The 24,182-nt window shown below is 42.2% G+C and overlaps 1 protein-coding gene and 1 long non-coding RNA gene across 2 annotated transcripts in view; one reads left to right on the forward strand and one right to left on the reverse strand.

The window, feature by feature from the left end:
• The window catches only part of Rasa1 (RAS p21 protein activator 1), an 83,460-nt gene extending 79,601 nt beyond the window's left edge, over positions 1-3,859 (reverse strand). Inside the window, exon 1 of the mRNA XM_004651636.3 lies at positions 3,483-3,859. Within this exon, the coding sequence (XP_004651693.2) occupies positions 3,483-3,826 (344 nt within the window). The 5' untranslated portion in view covers positions 3,827-3,859. The remainder of the gene's footprint in view (positions 1-3,482) is intronic.
• A 980-nt stretch (positions 3,860-4,839) lies between these two features.
• Positions 4,840-6,037, forward strand: LOC123454759. The gene is made up of 2 exons (XR_006633469.1): positions 4,840-4,958; positions 5,468-6,037. It is a non-coding gene; the product is annotated as an uncharacterized LOC123454759 (long non-coding RNA).
• The last annotated feature ends 18,145 nt before the right edge of the window (positions 6,038-24,182 follow it).

Below are 24,182 nucleotides of genomic sequence, written 5' to 3' on the forward strand. Positions count from 1 at the left end.
ACAAAAAAATATGATTAGAAAGTTGTTGATCTGTGAACATACTTTATATACTTATATACTATGGATGGCATAAAAATTCTCAGGCAAAAAGGGTCAAGAGTAGAAAAAGTTTAAAAAACTCTCTCTAGGGCTGGAGAGATGGCTTAGCAGTTAAGGCACTTGCTAGCAAAGCCTAAGGACCCAGATTCAACTCCCCAGTATCCACATAAGGCAGATGCACAAGGTAGGGATGGACATGTATCTGGAGTTTTTTGCAGAGTTGGAAGCCCTGGCACCCCTATTCTCTCTCTCTCTCTCTCTCTCTCTCTCTCTCTCTCTCTCTCTCACACACACACACACACACGCGCGCGCGTGTGTGTGTATTTCCCTCTAAAATAGCTACTACAGCCAGGCATGTTGGTAATCAGTAAGCCCAGTACTCAGAAGACTGAGGCAGGAGGATCCCTAATTCTAGATCAGCCTGGACTACACTGAACTTGTCTCAAATAAGTAAATAAACAAATACCAATATCCATTTGAGCGGCGTAAGTAGGGGAATGTAATCCTGGGTACTCAGGATGCTGAGACAGGAAAATCACTTAAATCCAGGAATTCTAGTTCAGCCTAGGCAACATCATGACACCTTGTTTCAAAAAAAAAAAAAAGAAAGAAAGAAAGAAAGCAGGCAGGCAGGGGAGGGGGAAGGGGGTGGAGAGATGGCTCAGTGGTTAAGATGCTTGCCTGCAAAGCCTAAAGACTGGGGTTCAATTCCCCAGTACCCACACGGAGCCAGATACACAGTGCCACATGCATCTGGAGTTCATTTGCAGTGGTTGGAGGCCCTGGAGCATCCATCCTCCCCGCCCCCCACCTTGGTCTCCATGTCTATTCTCTCTACACTCTGCTTGCAAATAAATAAAATATTCAAAAGAAAAAGCCCTACACCAAAACAATTAGCAAATTTGTGATAATAAAATGACTTTGTTCTTTGAGGGACTATCTGTTTATTGGAACACTATGTCCAAGGTACTGTGGTGAATAGTTCAGAGTGCTTATTAAATCTTTTAAATAACCACATGAGAGTTACCATTATCCCCATTTTAAATATAGGGAAATTACCTTTTTAGGATCACACAGCTAGTAAGTGGCAGATTCAGTATGTCAACCCAAATCTTGCTTATCTTCACAATTTGCACACTTAGACACCACTCCAAATTGTCTCCAGTGAATAAGTTGATTATCTAAGTTGTATTATTTAAAAAAAAAGACAGAGAGAGAGAGAGAGAGAACGATAGATTTGTATAGTAAGTAGTAAATTTTAAAGATATACTAGAAAAAAGACTGGGAATGTAGCTCAGTGGTGGGAAATTTGCCTAACAGGTGTAAGGCCCTGGCTTTTATCCCAAGCCCTGAGAAATATAGTAATAAATAAAAGATATATATACTAAAAATATAGGACAATTTTAGAACATAATTCTTATAGAATTATACAAAGTTTATTTTTATTCCTACCTATAGCTAATAATAACAAAAATATCTCCTAATAGTTTTTTCATAAACACAATTTTCCTAAATTAATCATGCTTATTATTTTAAGATTTACGAGGTTGGAGAGATGGCTTGGCAGAAGAGAGGCATGTGTCTGCAAAGCCTAACAAATTTGATTCCCCAGTACCCACGTAAAGCCAGAGGCACAGTGGCGCATGCATCTGGAATTTATTTGCTGAAGATGAGGCCCTGGTGCACCCATTCTTTCTGTCTCTCCGTCTCTCTTGTTTCTCTGCTTGCAAATTAATTAATTAATCTAATGGAAATACTTTGCATTCTCTACTCAGTTTTGTTCTCAACCCAAAACCCTTTTAAAGTCTATTAGAAGACCAGTGGCCCACACGGCGGCTCAAAGAGTCGCAGTAGCTGCACAGCGAGGCCAGGAGGATCACGAGAAGGTAAGAGCAAAGCAGCCTGGGCTGTTGTACAGTGAGGTCCAGGCGGCCTGGGCCGGGGTGCTGCACAAACCCTGTCTCAAAACCTCACAAGTTTAAAAATGAAAGTCTGTTAGAAACAATTTAAAAGAATTGCAATAGCCTAAGTATGCTTAAGGCAATTCAATTATGAAATGGCACAAGACTAATTATTTCATTAAGTGAATTTTATTATTACCACAATACTAAGCAAGTAGTAGCCACGTAGTAAGTATCTGACTAATTTGATCGAAAAGAATTCAAGGTGTGCAAACAGTGCTGTGAAGTTGGAATTGCAAAAACATTCCCAGAACAGTCTACAATACAGGCATCAATCAGAATTAAAATTAAAGAAATGACACTTTGTTGCATCATACAAAGGAACACAAAATCACTTCAACACAGTTGCATGAATAAGACTATATTCTCCATCTCAGTTTCTAGAGTTGCCATAAACTGGGATTTGCAAATGCAAAGAAAAAGTATGCTGACCAATGTGTTTCCAAATTACCTGAAGACAGTATTCATTTGAATGAGTATTGAATGCAGCTTAAGTAAAATATGGATTCATGTTAGAGAATACTTTCCTAATTGGTCTTAAGCTTTTTAATTATCTTAAAAAGGTGATGCGCCCAAAATAAAGTTGATTTGTTCAGAGTGACTATCAACGTATGAACCAAATCGGTTTCCCTAATCTTCAAGATAGGTGATATTTTAAGGTACACTTAGAGTTTTGCCCATCTTTAGTCCTCCCATCAACCCTTTCCTCTGCCCATGGTCCGCCTTTTCGAATGCACACCTAGGTCACTTATTAAAACACATTAGGGGATTCTATCCTAGAAGCGCAGGCAAAGCCACCTGCTGCGGTGAACTATCCACGTCTGCGTAGCACTCCAAGTGCTGAGGCGAAGTAGCACCAACTTTTCATGTCAAGGAACATGTGGAGTGTCAACACGAAAGTAGGAGACGAACACTAACTAATAAACCGGACTTCTAAGGAACACGTTACCGACGTTGTTCAATTCACCTGACTTTTCTTGCTCTGCCTTCAAGAAGGACAGTCTTTTCTGAATCACAATGCCTCCAACAGACCTAAAGCTGGGATTTGAAGTTACAACAAAAACCAAGCATGGTGTCCAATCCCTTTTGCAAACCACACGCGCTCAAGGGCACTGGAGCAAGTTCTCCTTCAACAAGTGGCGTCCGCAGAGAGGGAAGGCCGGCGCGGGAGGGCAGGGCAGGGCCGGGGCGGCCTTGCTGGCCTCAGTGTGGCCGAGGCCCTGGACGCTAGCTCTCGGCTCGGAAGGGACATTTTGTGCCCATGCTTCCCATCTCAGAAAAGAAAAAGAAACCTTCGCATCCTCCCAGAGCGGCAACGAACGCGAGAAGCCGCCAGGCAGTGTGCCTGCATGCAGGGAAGGGGAGCGATCAATCTCGATCCTTCGCAGGAAACCGGGAAACTTTGCAGAAGCAGCCGCGGCGCAAAGGAGCCCGCTGTGTGTCCCCCTGCCCGGGCACGGCGGGCACGGCGGCTGGACTTACTGGTTGGTCGGGGGCGCGGTCAGCGGGATGGCCACCTCTTCCTCCTCGAACTCGGGTCCGTCCATCGAGTCCCCTTCGTCCACGGCGCCCGGCGGGGGCGGCGGCGGCGGCGGCAGAGGGGGCAGCGCGCCGCCCGGGCCCGGGGGTTCGGCGGACAGCGGCAGGCCCCCACCGGCGGCGGCGCCCGGTACGTCGCCCTCGGCCATCCCGGGGTCGGCGGCGGGGGCCAGGGGCACGGCCGCGGGCAGCCTGGCGCGGCAGGCCGCCGGGTAGGCTCCGGGGACCGCGCTGGCCGCGCCGCCGCCGCCGCCGCCGTCCTCCCCGCCGGCCTCGGCCGCCATCATGGTGAAGCCCGTTCGGCTCTACGAGCTCCGCCGCCCGCTCGCCCGGCAGCCCAGAGGGCCAGCGGGCCCGGGCTCCGAGCCGCCCCACCCAGGCGCGTGTTCCCCACCCTTCAGCTCGAGCCGGCAGAGGAAACAACAACAAAAGGCGAGCGAGCCCGGCCCCCGCCGCCCCGCCGCCGCCGCCGCGCCCCCTCCCCGGGCCACAGCCCAAGCTCCGGGGCGGCCGGCTTACGGGAAGCGAGATGGGCAATAAAACCTCAGCGCCTGCCGAAACGCCAACCCAGCGTTCACCTCGCACACACACGCACACGCATGCACAGGGCCGGGAAACTTCCCGGCTGCGCCCGACACGAACGGGAAGCCCACTTGGAAGCGGCCGGGCACGACGGCCGCTCCTTCACCACCCCAGTTCCGGCCGCCCCCACCGAAGCCACCGCCGGGGCCGCCGCCGCCGCTGCTGCCGGAGCTGGAGCTGGAGCCCGGGCCGCGGCAGCCGCCTCATCCTCCCCCCCAGGCTGCGCACGGGCGGGGTGGGGAGGAGAGGAGAGGAAGGGGGCGGGGAAGCCCACTGCGCGGCTCACTCCCGACCCGGGGCTGCCAGTGAGGGAAACCCGACGGAGCCGGGGCCGAGAGAAAGGAGGGCGGGGCGGAGGGGAGGAAGGGCGGGGCGGGCGGAGAGGCGGCTTCTGCGCAGGCGCGGCCCGGGTTGCGGGGGGGGGCGGGGAGGGAGAGGACGGGGGAAGGAAGTGGCGGGGACGCGCGCGGTGCGCTGGCGCTCGCGGTCCCCCGCGGCCGGGCTGCGCGCGTGGCGCTGCGTTCCCCCTCGGCCGCGGGCGGCGGGGCGAGTGTTGCGGGACCTGTGGGAAGGGAGGACGGGGAAGGAAGGGCACCTGAGCGCCGCGCCTCAGGAAATGGACGGGCCCGGGCGGGCGCTCCCCCTTCCTGTCGCGATGGCCTCAGCCGGGGAGGCCGAAGCCGGGCGGGCGGGGAGGGCGTCCGCTGCGAGGACGACGGCTGTCTGGCTGCCGACGCTCGTGCCGCACGCTAAGAAGAGGGAAGGTTACCAACCGGGTCTCGGGACGGAAGGACAGGGAGCGGAGAGGAGCGTTTTGGTGTACACGGTGGTGGCCACGTGCGTTTTCCTCCCCGCCTTTCCCTCGCGCGTGTCCCTGCGCCGTCGCGCCTCGTGGGCAGTGACGAAGTGAAGACGACGGTGCCCGAGCCCAAGGCAATGCACTTCGGCTTTTTTTAAAAAATATTTTATTGAGAGAGGGAAAGAGGCAGAGTGAGTGAGCTAGAGAGAGAGAGAGAAAGGGCGCGCCAGGGTTTCCAGTCACTGCAAACGAGCTCCAGACGCTTGTGCCGCCTTGTGCATCTGGCTCACGTGGGTCCTGGGGAATCGAACCGAACCGAGGTCTTTTGGCTTTGCCGGCAAATGCCTTAACCGCTAAGCCATCTCTCCAGCCCCACTTTGGCTTTTTTATTTTTAGTAAAAAAAAAGTTTTCACATACACAAAACAAAAAGGAGCTCATGGCCGTAATGTGTGCGCCAAGGGATAGCACCTTCCACTCAAAAAAAACCTCAAGAATGTGCCGAGAGTGCCAGTTTCGTGTAGTTTCCAAAAGTGTCATTAAACACAGATCTCAACCTTGATGAGCACAGTGAAAAGGATGTTGTTTGACGGGCCGGTGTGTCGTCCTTGGACATCCCCAGAAGATCGATTCCAGCATGCCTGTGGATACCTAAATCTGAGCACGACCCACTCTCCTGCTCTCTCGCGTGGTTTAATGTTTCTGTGTAACTTGCACACCCTCCTGGACACATTAAACCATCTCTAGATGGTTGATCATATGTAATGTAAATGTCATTTTCATGGCCGTTATGCTATATTAAGGAAGAAAAATTTCATACGTGTTTGATACAATTTTTCCCAAATATTTTCCGTACAAACTTGTTTAATCCATGAACACGTAATACTGTGTATGCATTCATATAAACAGAAAAATTCCCATTGTTTGGAATGGAAGCATTGGTAAATTAACCTTTCAGATTCATATATTGTTTTAAGTTTTCACAGGAGGGATCCCACATCGAATACCACTGAATATTCAACTTAATATTTGTTATTTTCCCTCTAAGGATGACCAGACTGTCATAGGAACCCCACTGGGTGCGGCTAGGGGCTGGAATAAAATCTTTAGCAAAATGTATGCAAGACATTTTCATTATCATTCAGCATATTCCTATATGCGTTGACAACCACATCTGCAGTGGCCAGCCGAAGACATCTGAGGTTCTTTGACACTGGCACCTTATTTCCCTAGGATAGAGTCTCACTGAACCTGGAGCTTATTAAGCCCTTCCAGTAATTGTTTGCACACTTCGAGTTGAGAACTACTGTGTGAACACCAGTATGCTAATCAAGGAAGCAATGTATAATGCCTTTAAAACCTTCTGAAAGAAAGGTGTCATTCATTAGATGGTTGTGTAAGAGATGTAGATGTTGGGTTACTAAACTCTGAGCTGTTCCAAAAAGGCCAACAAGAAGAAAGAATAGGATGAAGCAATTCCTTAATCATTAAGATAATAATGAAATGCTGCTGCTTAAAGTGACCTCCTTGATGAAAGTTTTCTTGCGAATGTAAACCCTCAAAATATGAAATCAAAACACCAACTGTACCTACTGCCTAATTTATGGACCTCAACTACAACATCCTTAATAAATGTTCACACATCCAGAGGTGTAAAACCTTTAGGGCTTTACTGTCCTCATCCTCCAACTGTCCCAACCACCATCATCATGATCAGCAGGAAACTGAACTGAGAACTTACCCGTCACCAGTTCTTGATTATTGTTTATCATCTGCTAAAAGCTCAAACACTGCCTTAGAGTCCAGGTCAGTCTCACTACCTTCTCCTTTTTCGAAAATTGTTTAGCCATAAAGGCCAATATTTAATGTAGTCTAATGCCTACTAGATGCTGAATTGCATTGTTATCTAGTTTCTTATTTATCTGGAAAGCTTTGCCTCAGATACAACCCATGGCCTATACTTCTGCCCAGCTTAGTTCTAGGCATTTTGATCCACTGTCTCACTAAGAAAGAAAACACTGCGGGGCACGGTGGTGCACACCTTTAATCCCAGCCCTCGGGAGGCAGAGGTAGGAGGATCACCGTGTGTTCGAGGCCACCCTGAGACTACATAGTGAATTCCAGGTCAGCCTGAACTAGAGTGAGACCCTACCTCAAAAAAAAAAAAAAAAAAAAAAAAAGAAAAGAAAAGAAAGAAAACACTGTATTAGGTCAATGCATATCTTTGGAAATCAACTTCAAACCAGCAGGAAGGAACTACTATATTGACTGGTAAACACACACTGTGTGTGTGTGTGTGTGTGTGTGTGTTTACAGTATCTTTAATCTTTTACTATTGTTTATGTACTTCCTTAATGTTTAGTTACCTTTTAGTCTTTCCAGGAGAGTTTAATGTTTCTGCTTCACTTTGTTTTGTATTTTGCTTTTTTCCCCCTTTATGCTCACTTACATATTCTGTCAAATGTCAGCAACAGGAAAAAACTGACACATTAGAGAATTCTAATGTATAATTTCATGGTATTTTTCTTCTTGGTAATTTATTACTCATGTTATACTTCCTTTTTTTTTTTTCTTTTCTTCCAAGACCCTAAATTTCTGACACAAATATACTGTTAAAGGTTTATGAGTCAAAGAACTAAAGAGGAATTTTTTAAAGCCATGAAATATCTATGTGGAAAAAGGTATTACTGGGATTCTGCAAGAACTGATGATAGGTATGATATTGTGCAAAATCAATACACAAAAGGGAGTAAGTGGCCTTAATTTAATTCAAAAATAATATTTGTCATGTTTTGAATATAAACTGTCTCCCATAGCCTCATGTGTTTGTGATTAAGCTTCATACTAGATCCCCAACTGGTGGAGCCTTTGGAAAGTACAGCCTTGCTGGGGAAGGTGTATCACGGGAAGATAAACTTTGGGATTTTGTTTTGCTTTGTTTTGTTTTGAGGGAAGGTCTTGCTGTAGCCCAGACTGACCTAGCATTCACCATGTAGTCTCAGAGTGATTCAAACTCACCACAAAATTGCTACCTCTGCCTCTGGAGTGCTGGGATTAAAGGTATGCACCATCGTGCCTGGCTAGCTTTGGGATTTTGTAATCCAGCTCCCCTTGCCAGTGATAGCCTAACTCACTCTTGCTGCTTTTTTACTGCTGCTGTAACAAGGTGTGACTCCCCAGTTGTCTTCTCTACCATGCTTTCTTCATGATGCAACTGCTCTGCAAGTCTGTAAGGTGAAGTAGATGCTTTCTTTCAGTAAGCTGCTTTTAGGTTTTTTTGTTGTTGTTGTTGTTGTTTGTTTTGTTGTTGTTGTTTTTCCAATGTAGGGTCTCACTCTAGTCCAGGCTGACCTGGAATTCACTATGTAGTCTCAGGGTGGCCTTGAACTCACTGCGATCCTTCTACCTCTGCCTCCTGAGTGCTGGGATTAAAGGCGTGCATCACCACGCCCTGCTTTGGTTAGGTGTTTTGTCCCAGCAGTAAGACGGCAACTGCTGCAGTATTAAAGAGAGAGTTACTGAAAAGCAGAACAAAATAGTAAAAAGGGAAATTCAAGAGTGTTTTTACTTTTATGTATTAAATATATATTAAATAAATAATCAAGATTAAATAATAAAATTGTTAGACACAGAAATGTATGAAAAGAAGCTGAAAATTTAAGACTTTAAAGTTTGCCTAGTCTAGACTCGTTGACAACTCAAATACGAAACCATTTCATTCTGAAACATTTCATATTTTCCATGCCCCAAGTATATAGAAAGGTAATTCTGACTCAGAGCTATAATTCTAGAGGAAGAACCTCAGGGGGTTAGAGCAAATGTAAGAGTAGTTTCTGATGGCATATCTAATTATGTCCCTGCCCCAGTACATCCTCAGCTATAAAAACAGGTTTCTACATTTATAATCAATAGTGTCAGAAGATTGCATTGACCCAACATATGTGAAAATAAGCCTTTACTTCTAACTCTATCGCCACTGCATTTGTTGACCCATCAAATTTAAACTTTGGGATATAGAGATGGCCGAGTGGTTAAGGTGTTTGCCTACAAAGCCTAAGGAGCCAGGTTCAATTCCCTAGTAGCCACATAAGCCAGATGCACAAGATGTCACATGTGTCTGGAGTTTCTTTGCAGAGGTTGGAGGCCATAGCACTCCCATTCTCTCCCTCCCTCCCTCCCTTTCTCTTTCCCTCTCTCTCCCTCTCTCTCTCTCAAAGTAAATAAATAAAATTTAAATTTCTCAGAACACATTTCCTGTTTAGAAGATGGTTAGAGAAAATAACATTGCAGGGATAGGGGTTAAAGAAAATATTTTGAAAAAGCAAATAGTTCATCATATATTATAGCATGTGGCCAAAAAGAAAAAATGTAAATGTACTGAGTGTGGGAATAGATTGATCTCTGTTGATATGGAATAAACTTTAAAAGAAATTACAAGCCCACTTAAACATTACAACTTGTTTACAGTTAAGCTAGTGTAGCAGACAGCTTCAGGTTCACTGAGATGACCTTCCAGACAGGCACAGTATGGAGGGAGGGATACTTATTGAAACTTACAGATCCAGGGGGAGTTCATAATGGCAGGGGAAGCTGGCCTGCCTTCACAGGACCAAGCAGAGAGAGAGAAGCATAAGCCTAAAAGCCAAAAGCCACACAGCACAGCACACTTCAGGAACTCCAGCCAGGCACACTTTGCATCTCTTTAGACTGAAATCTCAAACCCACCACCATACCTTAAGATCCACCCAGTGACACCACCTCCAGCCAGGTGGCTGCAGATGCAAACTACAAACTAATAAAACAGGGAATAAATTGGGGGCTATATATGCAAAATATCATAGCTAATAAGATCTGAATATCCCTTTTGAAAAAAATAAAGAATAAAAAACTATACTTTTAGTAGTTACCTTTATATCATATTTTTCTGTATTTTACAAGTTTTCCTTAGAAGAGTTATACCTTCATTATTTCTAGAATGTCTCTCTCTCTCCTTTTTTTTTTTTTTTTTTTTGCCTACTATTGTCCTCTAGAAAAAAACATTTCTATATTGTCTTTTTGTGCCTTGGCTTCTCATAGTAGAAGTAAAAGGAAAAAGAAAGTGGAATGCTTTCAGGACAAGGAAAGTAGAAATGTCAAAGTGGGTGGGACTCAATTCCATGTTTCCTTAATGATTGCACTGTTATACTTTGTGTATTTCAGCCATATTTTGAACATTACTAAAGCACCTTGTGAAATCCACCAACCTTTGCTTTTTCACATCTAGAATCAAGCAAAGTGTTTAATTCATGTTATATCCATCCTTTGGTCAATCTGAGAGTCTCCCTGAAAGCCCTTTTAAAACTTCTAAATCCTTGGCTACACAGTTTTATTTAATACTTGAAAGTAGCTACACAGTATAAAAATTAAGTGGATTCTTAAGCTGGGATTATAAAGAGGTAACACACAATTTTTATTTGCCTCCAAAGCATTGTAATTTAATTTTCCAAACTAAAAATAGAATAGCTTTCTAAGACATTTATAACTAAGAGTATTTCTCAACATGTTTTGAACACCTTTCAACTTCATCTGTTGTCTTTTTATTTTTCACTGTTTTGACAACTTAAAAAATTTCATATAGCATGTAAATTATCATTTTCTGCCACCGTTTACAAAATCAAAAGCCATTTCAAGGCAGGCAGAAAGGAAAAAAACAGGAAAGAAAATTATTTCAGAAAAAAAGTTCTTTGAATTACATAAAATGTTTACCATGAATGGTGCCCTTATTTTTTTTTTATTTTTCCATGGATTTATTATAAAATAGCATGGCTTTGCAGCTCAGGTATTTTGCTTTGGGTTTTCTCGAAAATCAAACATTGAGACTAGTACTTGAGTGTTAAATCCTTTATTTGGGAGGTCATCTCAAAACCTTGCAGCAGAAGACTACTGAAGAGAAACAAGCCAGTACAGCATATGGTGGTGAATTGGTCACCACTTCGAGCACTTGGGGCTCAGTCTCCCCGGAAAGACAGCACAGGACTCACTTGAGAATGGCCGTATCTGAGGGAGAAAAAACTGTGGGTTTTTCCATTTGCTCTCAGTTGCTGCTGGTTCTGGGCTGCTGAGAGCTTCTGTGCAGCACTTTCAGTCAGCCTGGAAGGCAGGTTTTAGCACCTTGGCTAGAGAGAGCCTTCAGGTAGAGTCCATGGCATGCACACAACAGGTCAGTGTCAGGGCAGGTACGGACCCAACACTCAGAGTACGTGCTGCCCTCTGACTTGAGGACCACGGTGATCAAAAACTTGTTTCTGGTAAAAATAGGTACTGTGAGCCAAGTGTGGTGGCATGCACCTGTAATTTCAGCACTGGAGCTGGATGCAGGCCAGGTGAGTCAAGAATTCAGGGTCATCCTAATACATACAGAGTTTCAGGCCATTCTGAGCCACACGAGACCCTGTCTCAAAACAAACCAGCAAAATAAATTGTCATAATTGAGCCATTTATGCTTAATTTATTCTATTCTGTGACCCACTGAAGCCATTAAGCATAAATATTGAGGCGGTTTAGGGCGACAGGCCCCAGTGTAAATAGCTTTCTCCTGGCTAACTGCAGGACTTGTCCTTGTCCTGTGGGGAAAGCCTAGATAGTGACACTTTACTGTAGTCCTTCTCATCTCTGACCCCTACGGAGTCCTTCCACTCCCTTCCTAGAATTTAGATTTCTGGGAAGATTGGGGAAGATTGCCCTTTTTTTCAGAAATCCTGACCCCAGGCCCTGAGGTCAGAACTAGACTAGCTAAATCAGAACTCAGCCACCCCTCCCTGAGGCTAATTGAAGAAGAAGGAGGAGGAGGAGGGAAAGGGGAGAAGTAGAAGAAAGAAGAATCTTGAGCCCTGAAGTGAGCTTTACAATCCCCTCTTGCCTCCTTGGGCAAGATCCATATCTTGCTTTCTCTCCTTAAGCTTTCTTCTCTTTTTAAAAATATTTTATTTATATGAGTGAGAATAAGATAGAGAAAAAGGAAGATAGAGATAATGGGCATGCTAGAGCCTCTAGCCACTGAGAAGGAACTCCAGATGCATGTACCACCTTATGCATCTGGCTTTATGTGGGTTCCCGGGAATGAAACTTGGGTCCTTGGGCTTTGCAGGCAAGTGCCTTAACTGCTGAGCCAACTCTCATGCCCAAATTTCCTTCTCTTAAAGCTCCAAGATATAGTGAAATCTTTTTGAACCATATCCTCCACTTTATGGTTTTCATTTGTTGAATTTATAATACAATAATATGGGACCACCCCGAAATTATTGGTGCGTTGGCATATATTGGTCCACTGGCAGAGGACAGCCCCAAATTCCTGTATTAGTCCTTAAGAAGTGTATTCAGTGTTGAGACCATATCCTTTATTACTCAATAATTTGTCCTTGAGCAGCTGGACCAGAAGGGATTTTTTACTTGTTTTTTGTTGTTGTTGTTGTTTTAAGGTAAGGTCTCACTCCAGCCCTGGCTGACCTGGAACTCACTTTACTCTCCCGACTGGCCTCAAATTCATAGTGATCCTCCTACCTCAGCTTCTCAAGTGCTGGGATTAAAGGTGTGTGCCACCAAACCCCATCCTGAAGAGAATTTTAGAGACGATTTACTTATTGATTCCAACACATTCCCTTTTTGTTCGTTTTATAGTATGTATTTTGAGCTAGAAAGCATAATGGAAGGCAAGGTGCTCAACAGAAAATAACTCACTGATAATGAGACGGGAATGACCTAAGAGAAAGTATCATGAATAGTACAGTACTTTGATAAGCAGTTTGATCAAAGTATTTTTATTTAAAAGGGCTTCCAAAGTCATGCAATATATACATAGGAATGTTGAATGGGTTTTTTGTTAAGTTCATTTGCATCTTTATTAAAAAAAACTCGCTGTGGGGGCTGGAAAAATGCCTTAGTGATTAAGGTGCTTGCCTGCAAAGCCAAAGGACCCAGGTTCGATTCTCTAGGACCCATGTAAGCCAGATGCACAAGATGAACAATGGAGTTCATTTGTAGTGGCTGGAGACCCTAGAACACCCAGTCTTCTCTCCTCTTTCTCTCTCTCTCTCTCTCTCTCCCTCTATCAGATAAATTAATAAAAATAAAATATTTTTTATAAAAATCACTGTGAAGTCCCTGAGACCCAAATGCAAGTTTATCCCAAAGGAAACGCGCAATGAGGTGAAAGCGTCAGTTATGCCCATACATTTGCCGAAAAGCAACTCACTCTATTACAAGACAGCTCTCTTTATAAAAACTACAAATTACAGGTTAAGTGTTATAGAAGCCAGATGAGGGAAAGCACCTTGGATTGAAGTAGGCAAGACTATACAGCCTATGTGAGATGATATTTACCCTTAATAGCTGAGTAGAACCAAATATAGAAGAAGGTAGCTGCAAGAAGGAAGGGGAAAACAGGCATAGGTGAATCAGCAAAATGAGGTATGAAAAGACAAAAGTAGATAACGTATATTTAAAATAATGCAGTGAGCAAAAGGAAAAAGCAAATTGAGAAAGGTTTGGAATGTTTGGGACTTGAAAGTTGAGAAAGAGTGGTATAATAGGAGAGGTTTTATAGAATAAGTGATGCTTCCATATATGATATAATACACTCTTTCACACATATTTTCCCTTATTTATTCACAAGTTCATACATACACATAATGTATTCATACCCCACCTCCACCAATTATCCTCTCTCATCCCTTCCCACTCCCACCAAATTCCTGCCTCTTCGCAAATAGTTCCCCTTCTGCTCTAATGTCTCTTTTTGTAGGGTGACGGTTGTTTGCTCAACTATGGATTGGAACTCATTTACCAGAGTACAGACAACTTGCCAATAGCTTAAACATTGAAAAATATGGTCCCCCCCCCCCCACAGCAGCCCTTAACTGCCCAATAGCTCCTTGTGGAGGGTTAGCATCTCAAGATCTTTCTACCTGACAAAGTTAACTGTCTATAAATCCTCAGAGAGGGGCAAGGCTTCACAAGTCCCTCCCTTATCCATGAGTGAATGTTCATGGGTCCAGTGTCGTGTGGGTTCTTGAGCAGGTAACCTATAGTCATGCCATATCCAGAAGTCAGCATTGTTCAGCAATGTTCCTTCCCATCTTTGGCTCCTACATTCTTTCCCCCACCCACCCCCAGCATCACCACCGCCTTATATCTTTCTTCTTCTTTTTTTAAGTATTTATTTATTTATTTGAGAGAGGAAGAAAGAGGAAGAAAGAGAGAGAATGGGCATGCCAGGTCCTCCAGCCACTGTGAACAAAGTCCAGACACACGTGCCACCTTGTGCATCTGGCTGATGTGGGTCTTGGGGAATGGAACCTGGGTCCTTTGGCTTTGCAAGCAAATGTCTTAACCTCTAAGCTATCTCTCCAGTCCCTGTCTTTCTTCTTGAATGAACTAGAACATATGCTTCTTGAGGTAAGGGATTTTAATGCATTTAGGAACTTTAAAGCATTTAGGTCATTGCCTAACAGAGGTGCCATTGAGTGAATGTATGAATGAATGAATGATTCCTCTGGCAACAGTATGCAGAATGACTTAGCTATAAGGGAAGTTTAGAAGCCAGACACTACAGGCATGGTAACAATGGCACTAAAAGTAGTCATTGTAAATCTTATGATACTACTAGACCATGAGGTCCTTGAAGGAGGATGTATTACAAGCATGTTGGGGCAGTTTCAGTGTGTAGTGGGATAGTGTACGGCAACAGGCCATTGGCAAATGCTTCAAGGAATGAGAGGACAGATGTAACCTAATGACTCCATTTGTCACTGGACTAAGGAAGTGAAAGGTTTGGGGAATGGTTGTTGTATTAGACAGATTCAGGTTCGCTGAGATAAACTTCTAGACCAGGCATAGTTATGGAGGAACGGATTTATTGAAGCTTACAGATCCAGGGGAAGTTCCATAATGGCGGAAGAAGCTGGCCTGCCTTCACAGGCCCAAACAGAGAAGTACAAGTCTAAAGGTCAAAAGCCACAGTACACTTCAGGAACTCCAGCTAGGCACACTTTGCATATCTTTAGATTGAAATTGGAAACCCACCACCACACCTTAAGATCCACCCAGTGACATTGCCTTCAGCCAGGTAGCCAGCAGATGCAAACTACAAACAATAAAGAATATGCTGGGGGCCATCTATTCAAACCATCACAGTTGTCTTTTCTATATTTAGAGACTTGGGGATAATGATACCATGAATAGAAATGAACAAATTGGGAAGCAGTTATCCAGAAGGAAATGTGGTATTTTATTTTAGAATGTTCTAAATATACTTATTCTCTACAATATCTGTAAGTGCTTGCAATTACTAACAATTTCAATGACAAAGTTTTACAGGTGTTAGTCAATATGTTATTCAAGAGGCACAAGGCTTCATGCATTCAAAGTTGCGGTCCATTGTACAATATAGTGCCTACAGTTAACATTACTGGATATTGTGCACACAGTTTTATCAAGAGGGTAGTAGATCTTATGTTAATTGTCCTATGTCCTAACCACAGTGAAAAAATGTGTATTATACTTTGGACTGATAATATTAATGTTTTTCTTTTACTTTCTTTCTTTCTTTCTTTTTTTTTTTTTTTTTTTGAGGTAGGGTTTTACTATAGTCCAGACTGACCTGGAACTAACCCTGTAGTCCCAGGCTTGAACCCACAGCATTTCTCCTACCTCTGCCTCCCAAGAGCTAGGATTAAAGGTGTGTACCACCACACCCAGATACATTTATGTAATTTTATGTCTACAGTTTTGTCTTTAATTTTCAATACAATATTATGGTTCCACCTCGTCCTTTTTCTTTCAATATATCGCTTGCATTTCTATCTAATGGCTATGTTATAACATTGGATTTTTAAATTAACTAGATATGCTCTTTATGTTGGAATTTTGTATATGATTTATACATCCTTGTGGCAAGCAGAATTCCAAAATGACTTCCAAGGTCCTTACTCTCTGTACACACCCTGGAGAATCCCCTCACTGACTTGGTCAGGGCCACGAATAGCATGGGTTGGTTTTGCCCTTTGTTAGGGTATGCTGTGTGAAGCTATGTAAACGTACTGCAGCAAGCAGTTCTCTTGTTGGCTTTTAAGAACTGTCATGGTGAATGGCTGGAACCTCTAGAGCAGTGTCCTGCTGAAAACCAGCAAGGAATTTGGAGCTTGATCCTGCAGTAGTGAGGAAATAAGTTCTGCCAACCACCAGCAAGCTTGGGAGAGGGAGGGCCTCGGAACCTCATTCGCTATCACACCTCCAGTTGCCACCTGAAGGTTAATTTAAACTGATGAGCCTTAAAGAGAGAATTCTTTTGTTGTTGTTGTTTTGGTTTTTTTTTGTTTGTTTGTTTGTTTTTTATTGAGGTAGGGTCTCACTCTGGTCCAGGCTAACCTGGGATTAACTATGTAGTCTCAGGATGGCCTAGAACTCACAGCAATCCTCCTACGTCTGTCTCGTGAGTGCTGGGATTAAAGGCGTGTGCCACCACACCTGGCTTATTTTTAAAATATTTTTAATATTATTTATTTATTTGCAAGGGGGAGGAAGAGAGAGATGAAGAGACAGATAGAGAGAATGGGTGCACCAGGGCCTCCAGCCACTGCAAACAAACTCCAGACGTGTGCCTCACTTTGTGCATCTGGCTTATGTGGATTCTGGGAATCAAACCTGGGTCCTTAAGCTTTTCAGTCACAAGTCTTAACCGCTAAGCCACCTCTCCAGCCCAGGGGAACTCTAATTTGATTATGTTCCCCAGTCCTCCTCCTTTTCTTTCCATCTCCTCTCCTCTCTTAGCCTCTCCTCCTCTCTCCCTTGCTTTCTGGCTGTTTCATTCTTTGAAATGCTCCAGATCAAATCCGGGACCTTTCACATCACAGATGAACACTCTACCACTGAACTGCATCCCCAGTTCTTGTTTCCTTTTGCTCTGTTTCAATACCTTTTCTTTTGTTTTCTCTTTCTTCTTTTCTTCTTTGCTTTTTTCTTTTTTTGAAGCAGGGTCTCACTCTAGTTCAGGCTGAGTTGGATCACACCCTATAACCCAGGTTGGCCATGAGCTCATGGCACTCCTCCTACCTCAGCCTCCTAAATGCTAGGATTAAACATATGCATCACCCCACCTGACTCCTTGTTTTTAAGATGAGGTTCTCAGTGTGTAGTTTAGACTAGCCTCAAACTCTTGATACTTCTAACCCTGAGTGTGTATAGAGGTAAGCACCACCACATGAGCCACAATCCTTCTTTAATATTTACATCACATATCACTTTTTAAAATTTTTAGACACTAGTGATCTCAGTTTCCTGTCATGGATCATTACATTGCTTTTGGAGTATCATTTTAATTTTTGCAAATATCCATAAAATATCACTGACAAGCTACAGCTTTTTTTCTTGATCTTTATTAATCCTGTAATTGAGGTGATAACATTTTTGCTTACATGTTAAAACCATACATTGAAGGGCTGATGAGATGGCTGATTGGTTAATGGTGGTTGCTTGCAGAGTCTGTAGCCTTTACTTAATTCTTCAGCCATCCAAATAAAGCAGACAAGTATAATACCAAGAGACCCTGGCGTGACCCCCCATACACATGTGTGCAAATTCATTAACTTTAAAAATGATAAATTGATGTCCAGATAACACTTACTTCTGTAAAATCATTGTTGGCACGGAAAACCAGGGGCTGAAGCATTTAGATGTCCGTGAGTGAGATCTTTATCCAAGAGTAGTTTGTTGAATAAATTGCCAGGGAGTAGTGGCAGTGACTAGAGCCAACAGCCTGTGTCTCTTACCTATAGCATTTCAATGTAATCAGCATGTGAGATACATAGGGACAGGTTAGGGAAGCATATTGATTGATTGATTGATTGATTGATTGAGTGATTGATTGATTGATTGATTGATTTAGATGTTTTAGTGGTAGGATAGATGGTGCTTTAGTTTTGCTTTTTAAGTCAACTTTGTTGATGGACTGTATGCACAAAGAATACAAGTCACAGTTTACTGCTCAGAGCACGCCCAAGAAACCAGCAAGCAGAGCAACCCATCACACTGTACCGGCATCTCAGAAATGCCTTCCCACTTCCTACATCCCTTGCCACAAGGTCAATCTCTAATCTAATTTCCTACACCAGAAATTACTTTTACCTATTTTGAATGTCAGATAAGTAAACTCATGCAGAGTATTATTTTTATCTCAGCATTATTTTTGTGAGGCTGACTTAAGTTGTTGGACTTCATTCATTCTCATGCCATATAGTGTTATATAAATACATGGTACATATTTCTGTTGTATGTTGCCTGCTTCCAGTTTCTGAATATTCCAAATGCTGCTTCTGTGAACATTTTTACCCATGTCGTTTGTTAAACAAGTGCGTACAGTTTTGTTGGGTGTATAGATAGGACTGAAGTCTTTCCAAATTATATTCAAAAGCAATTGCCAGAAAGTTTTCTAAAGTACTTTTCCAATTTGCAGTCTACATCTTCTCCATCCCTTTTAGTTTTTTAAAAGATTTTATTTTTATTTATTTATTAGACGGGGGGAGACAATGAGCATGCCAGGGCCTCTAGCCACTGCAAATGAACTCCAGATGCATGTGCCACCAGTAATGTGTGCTTGAAAGAGACCTGACAAATTGATCAGTGGTCCTCCTTCATAGTTGGTTATTTGGACACAGTCTTTGTGAAGAGCTTTGCCAAATATTTGTTCATTCATCTGTTGGATTAACATGTCTTTTTCTTTATATAAGTTCCTTATACATTCTACATTGAATTATTTGTAAATATATAAAAAAAGTATTTTCCACCCTATGGTTTACCTTTTAACTTTTTTAGTAGTGTATATATTAATATTTTATTTTTATTTATTTGAGAGAAAGAGAAAGAGGCAGAGAGAGAGAGAGAGACAAGAGAGAGGGAGAGAGGAAAAGAATGGGCACATCAGGGCCTGTAGCCACTGCAAACAAATTCCAGACACATGTGTCACCTTGTGCATCTGGCTTACTTGGGTCCTGGGGAATAACACTGACAACATTGACTTTGCATGCAAATGGCTTAATGGCTCCAGCCCAAGTAGCATCTTTTTAGTGAAGAGAAAATGCAAACTTTAGTGCAGGGAAATTTACCATTTTGCCCACCTTTTAGTTCATTGCCTTTTTGTGTGCCATTTTAGACACCTTTGCCTGTTCCAGGGACATAAGCATATCTCTGGTGTGTTTCTGTAGAAGTCTTATCATTCTCCATTCATGTTTGCTTCTCTCTTCTCTCCAACCATAATGCCCTCTGCCACTGGTCACAGATTCATTATTTGTTTCTGGTCCTTGTGTTTTTTACTCCTTTTTGTGATTCAAGTACCTGAAAATAATTTGTGGCACGATATCATTAAATGAGCTCTGCTGTCTGTGCTGGGCTGTTATAGTTTAATTGTTTTATTTAGATTCACTGTACCTACAATGTCATTCTGCTTGCTCTTTTTAGTGTTTCTTGAGAGAAGCTTATTACAATGTGTGCTGTGTTGTGGCTTTGTTTATTTCTTCCAGGAGCTTTGTCTTTTTTGTTTTGTTTTGTTTTGGAGAGAGGGTCATAGTGCTGGGAAATGAACATAGGGCCTTCACATGCTGGGTAAGCCTTCTCCCACTAAGTCACTTCCTTAGCTCCCCAGCTCATCTAATATATATATATATATATATATATATATATATATATATATAAAATGTCATTGAATAAATACAGATTTGGAATTATTACAATTTCCTGATATCATGTTGCCTTCAATATTATAAAATTTTCTCCTCATTTCTGGTAAAGTTTCTTGTCTTTATGTCTACTTTGCTTTGATATTATTATCGGGGGATTAATTTAATATAAGGTAGATGTGAATGCAGTACTGGTGTCAATTATGCCATAAACATGTATTTAACTTACTTCAGTACAATCAGCACAGTTTTCATATCTATACAGAAAGAGATAATATAAAAAATTAAGAAAATAATTTGATGGTACAAATAGTGGATACAGTGGATATAAGAACAGAAATTAATTGTCATTAATGATATAAATTTTCAGTATTTTTATTGAAATCTCTAGTAACTTGCCTGAGATAGATAAAGAGCTAGATCCGTCGACAGGAAGGTAAGACATACACTAGGTGGTTGAATGTAATTATTGTTCAACATAGCTCCAGAAATCTTTAATAAGTTCGTTTAATTATGTAAACCATCGTTAGGGCCTAAGGAGAAGTCTCAGTGCATGAGACACTTGCTGCACAAGTCTGAGTCCCTGAATTTGGATCCCCAGAACCCACATGGAAGCCAAACCGAATAGCAGGCGTCCGTAATCCCAGAACATTGACAGCAAGAAGCGGGGAGGGGGAGGGGGAGAGAAGGGGGAGGGGGCTGGGCAGAAACAGGAGAATTCACCTCAAGCTTGCAAGTCAGCTAGACTGGATGACAGAACAGTGAACACAAAGAAACCTTGCCTCAAGGTGGAAGGTGGGACTGACATCTAGAAGTTGGCCATTGACCTCCATGATCAATCTACCTGTGCGTGCACACACCCACATAACACGTGAGTACACACATATACACTATAACCCCCCCCCCCCGCCGAAATAGTGATCTCCATTCCACTATTTTATTTTACTTTCATGAAATATTCTTTGAATTCTCTTCCTAATGGCTACTAATTTCCCAAAATATGTCCACCTAAGTGATACAGCCCTCATCTTTTTATTCATAAAAATGTATGTTACAATTATGTCCACCTATATTCAAAATAGATTTGAGGTGGATTGTAGAATAATATACTCTGAGCATATTTTATTGAAAGTAATTCATAGATTCTGTATCCACATAGCCAACCAATAAGTATTCTTTCAAAAAATTCCATCTGGGCTGGAGAGATAGCTTAGTGGTTAAGAGCTTGCCTGTGAAGCCTAATGACCCCGGTTCAAGGCTTGATTCCCCAGGACCCATGTTAGTCAGATGCACAAGGGGGCGCATGCGTCTGGAGTTCGTTTGCAGTGGCTGGATGCCCTGGTGTGCTCATTCTCTCTCTCTCTCTCTCTCTCTCTCTCTGTCTGCCTCTTTCTCTGTCTGTGTCTCTCAAATAAATAAAAATAAACAAAAAATTCCATCTGTTTTGAACATATACTTTTTTCTTATTTCCTGCAAAATGAAGCATAACTTCTGTTTACAAAACCTTTCACCACACCGAGTATAATACCCTCTAGAAAGGATATGTACAGGTTGTGTGCAGATGTCACATGACTTTACATCAGGGTCCTGAGCATCCAAGAATTTCTGTGTCTGTGGGAGGCCTGGAACTAATCCTGTATGGACACACACACACACACCACACACACCCCTTTTCTTTGAATTGCATCAATACTTTAATTTTAGTTCTACTTAAAGACATAGTGACATCAAACGGACATATATGAATGATGCGTGATCAGTGGTAACTAACACTTAGGTGTAAAGTCTCAAGAGCCTTGAGGACAGTAATCCTCACTGTGTGGATGAAGCTGCCCCCCTCACAGCCTCAGAGTGCACCCCAGCAGTGCATTGTGGGATCGCCAGCTGCTAAAGCTCACGCAGCTGAGGGGCTATGGGCAGTAAGGAGAAGAGCCAGGCTGACACTGCTCTGTGGTACCCATTTGGTTCCAGCTGCTCATCTATTTACTGACATAGCTTCATGCTCTGCTTCTTTTCATAAGACTGTCTTGCATTCACCGTTCAGTAAACTAACTTTTTATTCATGTGTCCATTCACAAATATTTATTGCATATCTGATGCCTTAAGATAGTATATTACTTTTCTCTTGCTATACCACAAGTTATTACAAATTTAGAAGCATAAAGAACACACATTTAGCCAGGCGTGGTGGCGCACGCCTTTAATCCCAGCACTCGGGAGGCAGAGGTAGTTGGATCGCCATGAGTTCGAGGCCACCCTGAGACTACATAGTGAATTTTAGGTCAGCTTAGGCTAGAATGAGACACTACCTCGAAAGACCAAAAAACAAAAGAACACAAATTTACTAACAGTTTTTTAGGAGTTAAGGAACAGCACGTGATTCCTTGCCATAAGTGTTAGCCGGCTGGAATCAAATAAATATTAAAATATTTTTAAAAAGAAAGATTTATACTTGAAGATTATTACCAAAACTTCTTGGTAATCTTATCAGTTTTCATTACTTTTTGTTTCTGTGATGATATCTTCTGAGATTTTAAGGGAAAACTATCTTGGAAAAATTTATCTGGGGCTGGAGAGATGGCTTAGTGGCTAAGGTGCTTGCCTGCAAAGCCTAAGGACCAATGTTCAATTCCCCAGAACCCATGTAAGCCAGATTTACAAGGTGTCACATGCATCTGGAGTTGGTTTGCAGTGGTTGGAATCCCTGGCAGGCCCATTTTCTCTCTCTCACTCTGCCTCTTTCCCTCTCTCAAATAAATAATAAAAATAAAAATATTTTTAAAAAGTTTATCTGATGAGGTCAGACCTACCATGATGGTCCTCCTATTAGAAGGTTAATAATTTTGACATTCATTATATCTGTGCAATTCTTTTTTTTTTTTTTTTTTTTTTTTTTGGTCTTTCAAGGTAGGGTTTCACTCTAGCCCAGACTGACCTGGAATTCACCATGGCCTTGAACTCATGGCGATCTTTCTACCTCTGCCTCCTGAGTGCTGGGATTAAAGGCATGCACCACCACGCCTGGCTTATATCTGTACAATTCTTTCACAGCAATATGTAGATTAATGTTTGAATAAATGAGAAAACGTAGGTACATATCAGGGGCTGAGAATCTTGGAGAAGCATTTAAAACTTCTGCCTAAAATAATGAATTTTACTATGTGTCCCCATCCCTTAGGTCACAGTGAAAACACAGACTACAGTCCCAGCTCATTCACAGTACACATTCTAGAGATTTCTAAGACAAAAACGTTAATGCTATTTTTTTTTTTTTTTTTTTTTTTGCAGCAGCAGCTTGATTCAGACATTTAGAAGATGGAGTCTGTAGACTAGGCTCATATGCCTGTTTTCCACTTGTTCCTTGCTAACATTCAATCAGTTATTTCTAACAGATGACATCATTTTCTCTGTGTACTTACAAACAAGAACAAAAATGTCTGTATTGAGATTTTCTTTTCTTATTTGAGACTCATGGAAGTTATGAATTGGTGGTGGGGAAAGAACTGAAACATTCTGCCAGCATTTTTGTAAGCAGTTAAGAGATAAGGTAGTTGACAAGCCTTTTTCTGCTTATACTTAATAAATATCAAGGTACTAGTATATTCTTCTGAACACATCCACACACACACTTCTTTTCAAGTGATCACGGATGTGGCTATTCCTAATGAGTGCACTTCTTGAAATAGAGCAGAAACTTAAATAGCTAGAATGGGCAGATACCCAGGAAACAGCCTAACCAGGCAGATGGCTGTTTCCTAGGGAAAGTCTGAGTAAACTGGTAACTTGCAGCAGTGAGCTGAAAAAAACGGAACACTGGTAAACCTGGAAAACTTAATTTTTTTTCCACATGGCTTTTCATTATGTTACCAGAAATCATCACATTTACATGCATATTTTCTCTGCTAACACTGATTTTATGGTGAAATTTAGACGTTTTCTTCATTATAATGTTCTCTCTTCACATCAACAAAATTCTGTCCAAAAAATTTACTTTTTCCTAATTAGATGTCATGATGGATTTCCTTCTTTTTTAACCAATGCAGTTTTGGGCATTTGTAATAAAGCCAACTGTTTTTTTTCTTCTTCAAATTATTTAATTACCTTGATGTGAGTGGCTTTTAATTTTAATAAAATGGTTTATAAACAGCAGAGCTCTGCATAAATAAAAAGTAAAAGTCACAGCCAACTGAGATGAAGTAGTTAAAGAATGGAATTTTGCATAAAAAAGAAGTAGAAAAAAAACCTAACAGGAAGCCAGAAACAGAATAACACAAAAAAAAAGGATCCCTGGCTCAGTGCCCTGGAGGTCACAGCCATGGCCCAGAGCATGAGGTAATGTCAGAAAAGAGAAAACACCCTGGGCTGGATCCTTGTCACTCTGCTCTAAGATCATCAGTGTTTGTGTCGGCTGTGCGCGGTTTAATGACTGATGACTGCGCATCATTTCTCCCTCGCTGTTCATTTCTCCCTCGTCGTGCCGCATTAGGACAAAGCAGCGTTTGTTATCCACAATATACAGATAGATAAATATGCACTATAGAGACATTAGTCTGCCAAAA

Source organism: Jaculus jaculus, chromosome 14 (genome assembly GCF_020740685.1).
Source record: "Jaculus jaculus isolate mJacJac1 chromosome 14, mJacJac1.mat.Y.cur, whole genome shotgun sequence".
NCBI classification, from domain to species: Eukaryota; Metazoa; Chordata; class Mammalia; order Rodentia; family Dipodidae; genus Jaculus; species Jaculus jaculus.